At 43.4% G+C, this 10,451-nt stretch overlaps 1 protein-coding gene across 1 annotated transcript in view; it reads left to right on the plus strand.

Annotated features, from left to right (window-relative positions):
- The window catches only part of ppp1r13l (protein phosphatase 1, regulatory subunit 13 like), a 38,336-nt gene extending 28,954 nt beyond the window's left edge, over window positions 1-9,382 (plus strand). Inside the window, exons 9-13 of the mRNA XM_061781896.1 lie at window positions 4,589-4,723; window positions 5,006-5,139; window positions 5,447-5,613; window positions 8,156-8,349; window positions 8,732-9,382. Of these exons, the coding sequence (XP_061637880.1) occupies window positions 4,589-4,723; window positions 5,006-5,139; window positions 5,447-5,613; window positions 8,156-8,349; window positions 8,732-8,767 (666 nt within the window). The 3' untranslated portion in view covers window positions 8,768-9,382. The remainder of the gene's footprint in view (window positions 1-4,588; window positions 4,724-5,005; window positions 5,140-5,446; window positions 5,614-8,155; window positions 8,350-8,731) is intronic.
- The last annotated feature ends 1,069 nt before the right edge of the window (window positions 9,383-10,451 follow it).

Raw genomic sequence — 10,451 nt, forward strand, 5'->3', positions numbered from 1 at the left:
ACGAGGGCAGCAGAACAGCGGTGAGGTGTGCTGTAGGTGTGACAGATGAATTTAAGGTGGACGTGGGACTGCATCAGGGATCAGCCCTGAGCCCCTTCCTTTTTGCAGTGGTGATGGATAGGCTGACAGATGAGGTTAGACTGGAATCCCCGTGGACCATGATTTTTGCAGATGACATTGTGATCTGCAGTGAATGCAGGGAGCAGCTGGAGGAGCAGTTAGAAAGATGGAGGCATGCACTGGAGAGAAGAGGAATGAAGATTAGCCGACGTAAGAGGGGTGGTGGGGGAAGAGTGAGGCTACAGGGAGAAGAGATAGCAAGGGTGGAGGACTTTAAGTACTTGGGGTCAACCGTCCAGAGCAATGGTGAGTGTGGTCCAGGAAGTGAAGAAACTGGTCCAAGCAGGTTGGAACGGGTGGAGGAAGGTGTCAGGTGTGTTATGTGACAGAAGAGTCTCTGCCAGGATGAAGGGCAAAGTTTATAAAACAGTGGTGAGGCCAGCCATGATGTACGGATTAGAGACAGTGCCACTGAAGAGACAACAGTGGCACTGAAGAGACAACAGGAAGCAGAGTTGGAGGTGGCGGAAATGAAGATGTTCGCTCTCGGAGTGACCAGGTTGGATAAATTTAGAAATGAGCTCATCAGAGGGACAGCCAAGGTTCGATGTTTTGGAGACAAAGTTAGAGAGAGAAGACTTCAATCGTTTGGACAAATAGTGAGTATATTGGTAAAAGGATGATGAGATTGGAGGTGCCAGGCAAGAGAGCTAGAGGAAGACCAAAGAGAAGGTTGATGGATGTCGTGAGGGAAGACATGATGGCAGTTGGTGTTCGAGAGGAGGATGCAGGAGGAAAAGGATGACGCGCTGTGGCGACCCCTAACGGGACAAGCCGAAAGGAAAAGAAGATGCACACATATAGATGACAAAGTGAAACAAAATTTTCAAGAAATTTGAAAAAAATTACTTTTTTTAAAATATTCAAACAAAGGAAAGAAGTATGAAGTATGATTTTAGTGGTCCGGGCTGACACCTTTGGCATCAAGTTAGGCTGTAAGTGGCCCTTGAACTACAATGAGTTTCACTCCCCTGATATACAGTCCATAATATCATATCAAAAGATTCCGAGACTCTGGTAGGACAACAGACAGCCACTGTGACAAATATACTTTTAGGACATTAAAAACATTGAGCAATGAAAGTTTACCAGTAATGTGGTAATGCTGATACAATGACAATTGTGCAAATGATGCACAATTGCACAGTCCTCAAGCAATTTAGAGCAGTTTGAGTGACTAATTGTACAATAATCTGGACAGCGTGAGGGGCAGTTCTGGCGAAGGATGCGTCCTGAAGTCTCGACCGCACTGTAGCGTATGTTGGTTTTGTATAAAACGTAATTTATTTAAGAAATAAATTGCTCAAAGTTGAACGCCTGCGTTCACTTCCGGGTTAGTCTAATTTACGTTTTTAACGTCACAATCAAACTATTTTTGTCTCAAAAAGGGCACGACGTCTATTTTTTTATGTGTAAAATTTAGGAAAAAGTGACGAAAAACCTCTTATCAATCTCATAATCTGAAGGTTGCTACATTAATGAAATCTGAGGCCCTCGATCCCAGAGGTTTCTTGTCGCATCCAAACACACAAATGTACAGGTAGTGGATATTTATAGAAATTTTTATGAACTCTAACAGGGGAATCTACAGGAAACAATACAGAGGGGTCAAACTACAGAACAAAGGACAATACAAACATTGGTAAACGAGGCTGAACTCGTGATCTGAGGGTGGAATAAGCATGCGCGGTGACAGTGTGAGAGTTGTGAATCTCTGTGACTGTTAATTATTTTACCCAAATATGCACTCATTTGTATTTAGTAACAGCAAGTTGGACTTACGTTGCATAGACCAATTTAGACCTTCTGGGTGATTGGGAAGAGCGCTCACGAGGGATGGTTTGAAGAAAACGAAAGAAAAGAAAAATACGCAGGTGAGGTGCAGGATGGCTGGAGCGCTTGCAGTGGCCTTGTTCGCCACACGGTCAGGGATAAACTGCAACGCACTGCAAATCCTTCCCAACGGAGCTTTGTCCGTAAACTGCCCCACACCCAAACGGGTAGCTTCGGGGAGTTGGCAGGTGCCTCCTGCGGTCCACGCTTGGCAGCTTGGTGGGGAAGTTCGGTGTGCCTCGGCCACCTCGTGGTGAGAGCTGGGGCTCCCGGGCTGAGCCAGATCTTTGGCAGGTTGGACAGCAAGAGAGTCCAAGAGGGAGAGAGAGCGAGAGCCAGAAAGCAAAAAACAAAGGACCTTCGGTCTTTTATGCGTGACACCGGCCCCTTTGACCAAACGGAAGGCAGACTGTGCCTCTAGAATCACATTTCATTTTAGGATGATTTGTGGTTTAAAATTGGTGGAATAAAATAACATTAATTCCAAACTAATGCACTGTTTACACGCACTGTTTAATCTATGCAATGAGTGTTTCAACCTTATGTGGTGGTTAATAACACTTAGTGTTTGTTTGTATAACATTTCTGTGTTTGTATTGAGATAAACACAAGCATATTCGGTTGGCAAACAAATCAGCAAAAAAAAAAAAAACAGCAGACCTTCAAATTTGGAGAAATACAATCACTAGTGACATTGGTGTGGTGGGAAACACTGGGGGAATTCATGCAAGGTTCTTAAAATATTAAAGCAGAAAAATTCGGTGAGAGCATGTTGCAGTATCTCTCAATAGCCAGTGGCCAGCTTGTGCTCCACCAATTGTCCCAGACCAGAAGGGCCAAATGGTCCTTTGCTCATCATGTAGAACCACTTTGCACAGCGGGTTGCTTACAGTCTTGTTCCTTAGTCAGTGTGCAGAGAGAGGTCTTTGTTGGTGATTCCCTTCAGACTGGCTGGAGGGTGAGTGTTAATTAACTTACCGTCCGAGTGAGGAACCACATTTCCTGTGTCTCTCCTTTGATAATATTCTTCGGACTGGCTGGTAATTCATTTAGCGTCCGGCTGAGATAAATTAGGCATCCTTGTGGCCGTCTGTCTGCGGCTTGGAAGAATGCAGAACAGTCAGAGATTGGGGGTTGCCGGGTGTCATTAGTTCAGGGCATATTCACTACAGCACCAAAGCTCCAGCCGCTCCACTTCCTGTAGATACGCAGACTCGTCATCGTCGTTGATGAGGCCAATGACTGTGGTGTTTGACAGTTTGACAGCTGTGTGCCTTGAGGTGCAGTTGTTTGTGTAGTGAGAGAAGAGTAACTGAGAGAGGAGGCGTTTTTGGGGGGCCCTGGTGCTGATGGTGCATGTGGATGAGGTGCTGTCCCCCAGCCTCACCTGCTGAGTCCTGTCCATCAAGAAGCTGAAAATCCATCGGCAGATGACAGGCGAAACGCTGAGCTGGAGAAGCTTGGAGGAGAGATATTCAGGGATGATGGTGTTGAATGCAGAGCTGAAGTCAATGAACAGGATCCCAGGGTCGTCAACTTGCTCTAGGATGAAGTGCAGTCCCTGGTTGACTGCATCATCCACAGACCTGTTTGCTCGGTAGGCAGACTGCAGAGGGTCCAGCAGGAGTCCTGTGACGCTCTTGAGGTGGTCCAGCACAAGGCGTTCAAAGGACTTCATGAACACAGATGTCAGGGCGAAAGGCCTGTAGTCGTTCAGACCTGAGATTAAAGATTTCTTGGGCACTCGGATGATGGTGGAGCGTTTGAAACAACATGGTACTTCACACAGTTCCAGAGAGCTATTGAAGATTTGTGTGAAGACTGGTGCGAGGTTGTTCATGAATGATCAACGCAGAAGGGGGAGTCAGAGGTGTGATGGTGGTTGTTGGTGGTGTGGCTGGGTGGGTGTGGGTTGTGAGAGTGTCCTTTTCCAATCTGCAGTAGAAGGTGTTCAAGTCGTCAGCCAGTCCTTTATTGTTCTGAGTGGCACATTATGGAGCGCAAAATATGACAATGGAGACCCAGGACTGTTGAGCAACTAAAGTTGTACATGAAGCACGGATGGGAAACAATTCCACCTACAAAACTTCAACACTATTTTCCTCAGTTCCCAAACACTTATTGAGTGTTGTTAAAATGAAAGGTGATGTAATACAGCGACAAACATGCTTGTCCCAGCTTTTTTGGAACATGTTGCAGGCATCACATTTAAAATGAGTGAATATTCACACAAAAAAACTAAACGAAAAAAAAACAATCAAGTCCATCAGTTTGAACATTAAATGTCTTTATAGTGTATTCAATTGAATATAGGTTGAAAAGGATTGGCAAATAATTGTGTTCTGATTTTATTTATGTTTTACATAAGGTTCCAACTTCATTGGAATTGGGGTTTGTAGTTAGGGTTGCCTTTGGCAGTTGTGTGTGGCAACCCCAATAATTGCACAATAATATTACAGAATTGCACTTGCATTTGGTTATTATCATTTTCACGGCTAGTTTTGAACAGGTGAGTAAAAATGTTCGCGGGCCAAATAAAGTGGCGCATAAGGCCTGATTTGGGCCGCGGGCCTGAAGTTTGACACCTGTGCTCTGTGCATTTGAATCATAGCTCAAACCATGTTTGCCCCATCAGAACTACCATTCCATCCTGAGGGCCAGCCGGGAGCGTAAACGTACCGGGAGACGAGCCCGCCTGAGCCCACTGGTGCTGGCGCTGGATGGAGCGCTTGTGGGCGAACTGGAGACGGTGCAGCGGGCCGTACAGGAGGTATTAATGCCTATGCTACCATATGGCAGTACTAAAATTGCTGCAATTTAAAGAAAAAGTATTGGGACACATTTCACGTAAGAAGTGACACTTCATTCATATTTTATTCATTGACTAATTACTATGGTAAACCTAGGCACAGTACTACGTATGTTGTCCAACCAACGATAATAATTAACTAACACGTGTGTCCCAATATGTTTGTCACTTGTCAAGACATTATTATTATTCTTATTATTATTATTACTAACTGGTAACTTTCCAACAACTGCATTCCTGCAGATGCCGGACCCGAGTCAGCCGAACGACGAAGGCATCACGGCGCTCCACAACGCCATCTGTGGCGGCCATTACAACGTGGTGGACTTCCTGGTTCAAATCGGTGCCAACGTCAGCGCCCCCGACAGCCACGGATGGTAAATGTCTATGTCGTAAGTCACATATGGGCAAGTCGTAAGGAAGTCACAAGTCCACACATTCAAGATTTAAGCAACTCTCAAGTTACTGTGACCAAATTCAAACAAGTCACGATCTTTCTTGGTTACAACGTATACTGGAACATTAGCCACTTTGCGTTACTTGCCGTTAGTTAAAATATTCACCATTCCATCGCGACTTAAGTCTGACTCCATTCACGTCATGTGACTCGAGCCCCCCTCCACACACCTTTGCTGTCCACATGACTCACAATGAAGTCAACATGCAACGTTTTGTGTCCGGCAGGACTCCGCTGCACTGCGCGGCCTCATGCAATGACCGGCCGTTGTGCGAGTTCCTGGTGAGGAACGGCGCGGCCGTAATGGCAATGACGGAGAGTGATGGAGCCACAGCCGCACAGAAGTGCGACCCCTATGCTATCGCCTTTGAGGAGTGCAAGAGCTTCCTGAAAGGTGAGGCACACGGATTTGATGTTGTCTGTGATGCTAATGTTTGTGTCTGTCAAGTTGCTATGATACCATGGTTGTGTCTTTGATGCTACTGTCTGACTCCATGTTTGTCCGTGATGCTACCATTAGGAAGTTTGTCTTTGATATCAGAATACCATGGTCTTTATTGCCCCTCAGAGCACATTTGTGTCTTTGCTCCTATGAGAAATGTTTATTTCTTTGATGATGCATTGTTTGACAATGCCCGTCAGATTACATTTTTGTGTTTTTGATACGACAATGTTTGTGGCAATGATGCTACTCTCAAAGTTGGTGTTTGTGTTCTTGATGCTACTGTCAAACTATGTTTGTGTCACTGAAACTACGATCAGACATGTTTGCATCTTTGATATCAGAATATGCGTTTGTGTCTATAATATTACTTTCTGTTTACGATGTTGCTATGAAACTACGTTCCGAGGTCCTCGCTCCTCAAAACATTGAAAGCGACCCGGAAGTTGTTGCCACACTGCCATATTAAGTTGTCTTAAACGTGGATCAAGGCGTGAGGATCGAGCATTGAGGAGTTTCCACGGACTAGCTTAAATCGAGGGACGTCTGATATATCCTATGCGGAGGTCTCGTAGCTTCTTGATGGTGATGTAAGAAAATGGGCGTCCACCAGCTGGATGGTAACTGGAGCAGAACTTTAGATTAAATACTTAATATTCTGTTTTCGTCATTCCTCGATTATTTTAGTTTGAATATATATATTTTGCTGAGTGTCTGTTCCCATTTTGGGCATTATTGGATACCAAAATCACTCCATTACACTGGCTCATGGTTAACACCAACCACCTATTTCTGTGTGTATCGTAGGCTGTCATTTTGTAAAATGCATCTGGCCACATGAAGGAAATAAAAACACTATTTTTGCATTCAACATAATGTGTAAGCCACACATCAACACACATACACACACACACACACACATATATATATATATATATATATATATACACAGTGGGTACGGAAAGTATTCGCACACCCTAAATTTTTCACTCTTTGTTATTATGCAGCCATTTGCTAAAATCAGTTAAGTTGATTTGTTTCCCTCATGTACGCACAGCACCCCATATTGACAGGGGGGCGGAAATATGAATTGTTGCAATTTTTGCACATTTATTAAAAAAGAAAAACTGAAATATCACACAGCCATAAGTATTCAGACCCTTTGCTCAGTATTTAGTAGAAGAGCCCTTTTGAGTTTTTTTGGGAATGATGCAACACGTTTTTCACACCTGGATTTGGGGATCTTCTGCCATTCCTCCTTTCAGATCCTCTCCAGTTCTGTCAGGTTGGTGATGGTGAATGTTGGTGGACAGCCATTTTCAGGTCTCTCCAGAGATGCTCAATTGGATTTAAGTCAGGGCTCTGGCTGGGCCATTCAAGAACAGTCACAGAGTTGTTCTGAAGCCACTCCTTTGTTATTTTAACTGTGTGCTTAGGGTCATTGTCTTGTTGGGAGCTGAAACTTCAGCCCAGTCTGAGGTCCTGAGCACTCTGGAGAAGGTTTTTGTCCAGGATATCACTGTTCTTGGCCACATTCATCTTTCCTTCGATTGCAACCAGTCCCTACAGCTGAAAAACACCCCCACAGCATGATGCTGCCACCACCATGCTTCACTGTTGGGACTGTATTGGACAGATGATGAGCAGTGCCTAGTTTTCTCCACACATACCGCTTAGAATTAAGGCCAAAAAGTTCTATCTTGGTCTCATCAGATCAGAGAATCTTATTTCTCACTATCTTAGAGTCCTTCAGGTGTTTTTTTTTTTGCTGAGTTTGGCCGGACAGCCAGCTCTAGGAAGGGTTCTGGTCGTCCCAAACATCTTCCATTTAAGGATTATGGAGGCTTAGGAACCTTAAATGCAGCAGTAATATTTTTGTAACCTTGGCCATCTGTGCCATGCCACAATTCTGTCTCTGAGCTCTTCAGGCAGTTCCTTTGACCTCATGATTCTCATTTGCTCTGACATGCACTGTGAGCTGTAAGGTCTTATATAGACAGGTGTGTGGCTTTCCTAATCAAGTTCAATCAGTATAATCAAACATAGCTGGACTCCAGTGAATGTGTAGAACCATCTCAAAGATGATCCGAATAAATGGACAGCACCCGAGTTAAATACATGAATGTCACAGCAAAGGTCTGAATCCTGTGTGATATTTCAGTTTCTCTTTTTTAATAAATCTGCAAAGATTTCAACAATTCCGATTTTCTTTCTGTCAATATGGGGTGCTGTATGTACATTGAGGAAAAAAAGGAACTTAAATGATTTTAGCAAATGGCTGTAATATAACAAAGACTGAAAAATTTAAGGGGGTCTGAATACTTTCCATACCCACTGTATATATTATATACATTATACACAACACTATAAAACAAATTGTCTTTTATATTGCGGCTTGACGCCATGCTGTCTTTAATGTCGCTGACAGTCTACAGATTTGTGTTTTTGATGTTGCCGTCTGACTCCACGTTTGTGTCTTTGATGTTGCGTTCAGGCGTAGAGGAGGCGATGGGCATGGAGAACAGCGGCGTGCTTTACGCCCTGTGGAGTTACCCGGCTCAGGCCCCTGACGAGCTCACCTTCCGGGAGGGCGACATGGTCACCATCCTGCAGAAGCTCGACGGCTCCGACTGGTGGTGGGCCTCGCTGTGCGGCCGCGAGGGCTTCGTGCCCAACAACTACTTTGGGGTAAGACGAACAATTCAAACTACATGTTTGTGCCTATGATGTTGCTATCAGAATACTTGTGTGTGTGTCTTTGATATCAGAATACAAGTTTGTGTCTATGGTGTTACTGTCAGACTCAATGTTTGTCTATGATGCTGCTGGCTGACTACGCTTGGGTCAGATAGAACATTTTGACTGACTAGCCAGTCACATCCTATCCCTTTTGTCAAAGAGGGGCCAAGCCCAGTGTTAGGGGGCACCCCCCTGCCCCCCAAACCTGAAAAGTAACACTGTTAGCTACTACTAGCCTGGCATGCATATGACAAGGTTTTCTGTTGTTGTGTCTGTGAGCAAAGAAATGTTACATTAAAAAAAATAATAAATAATCTGTTTTTTTTTTCAGCTTTTCCCAAAGGTTCGGCCAAAATCTCTCTCCTAGCTGTGGAATGTGCAGTTGGGTCAAGCACCGCATGTAATGTAGTGTGTGTGTGTGTGTGTCCCCGCATGCACATATGTTTGTGAGTATGTGTGTGAGATCAGACAAGGAGTTGAAGGATGAGTCCCAGTAATCTTTTTTTCTTTTCACTTTGCTCGTAGTTGCATTTAATCCAAGGTGCGCGCACACACACGCAGTCATGGAATGTCTGATTGCTTCCAGGTGGGCTGAAGCTCATGTTCAATTGTACTTTTTTTTTTTTTTTTTTTAAACAAACAGCCTCTCTTTATTTCATCCCGCTACTGTGTGAACCTCAATACTCATGTCAACAATATTCCAGTTTTTGATATGCCTAAGTGTGATGTGGAAAGCTTTCTATTGCTTATCTGACTGGAAAGGAACTACAAAAAAAGAATGTCTTCAACGAGTATGAAAAGTGTCTGTTTGTGTATATTGTTTGGAGATGGTTGCTTATATAATAATAATATTGAATACACTTTGTATTGCTGTTTAATAAGAGTGCAATGTCCAGTGCTGACCACAGGGCGGTCTCATGTTATGTATTAATACAGTGCTCCTCTGTAATGTGATCAATTAAACCTTTCTTTGCGCTTTGTATTTATACCTTTTATGCATGTTTTTCCATTCCCCATTGACAGTCACAACAATGGACAATTTAGTCTTCAATGAATCTGACATGCATCTGTTTGGAATGTGGGAGGAAGACAAAAATGAGGAATGCTGGGCCACTCGTTCTGGGAGGAAAGGGAAGTGGGCAGCGGGTCATCAATGTTGTATACTTTGCCTTTTAACTATTGAACACATCTATTGGAGGAGGAGTATGGAGCACTGCTGCATTATTTAGAGAAAAACGACAACAATGTTCTGTTAATGTGTACGAGTGGGCTTGTGGTGGATAATGTACACTGTTACAAGATGTTTTGTTTTCATTGCACAACCACTAGTGGATTCTATAGTTAATAAATAATATATTTCCCCTTTTCCACTGATTTGAAAAAGTGTCGCTGTTCTAAGTAAACTACACCAACGTGGAAAAGGGCAGTTTTTAAACAGTCTTTACATTTTTTTTTAAAATTACTAATTAATTAGGGCTCCAAATTGAAAAAAGATTGTAGTTGCCTTTTTCTACAGTGGGGCAAAAATCTTTTTAGCTAGCCACCAATTGTGCAAGTTCTCCCACTTTAAAGATGAGAGAGGCCTGTAATTTTCTTCATGGGTATACATCACCTATGAGAGACAAAATGAGAAAAAAAGTCCAGAAAATCACATTGTCTGATTTTTAAAGAATTTATCATCAAATTATGGTGGAAAATACATATTTGGTCACCTACAAACAAGCAAGATTTCTGGCTCTCACAGACCTGTAACCTCTTCTTTAAGAGGTTCCTCTGTCCTCCACTTGTTACCTGTATTAATGGCACCTGTTTGAACTCGTTATCAGTATAAAAGACACCTGTCCACAACCTCAAACAGTCACACTCCAAACTCCACTACGGCCAAGACCAAAGAGCTGTCAAAGGACACCAGAAACAAAATTGTAGACCTGCACCAGGCTGGGAAGACTAAATCTGCAATAGGTAAGCAGCTTGGTGTGAAGAAATCAACTGTGGGAGCAATTATTAGTAGTAAATGGAAGACATACAAGACCACTGATAATCTCCCTCGA

Source organism: Phyllopteryx taeniolatus, chromosome 8, assembly GCF_024500385.1.
Source record: "Phyllopteryx taeniolatus isolate TA_2022b chromosome 8, UOR_Ptae_1.2, whole genome shotgun sequence".
NCBI lineage: Eukaryota > Metazoa > Chordata > Actinopteri > Syngnathiformes > Syngnathidae > Phyllopteryx > Phyllopteryx taeniolatus.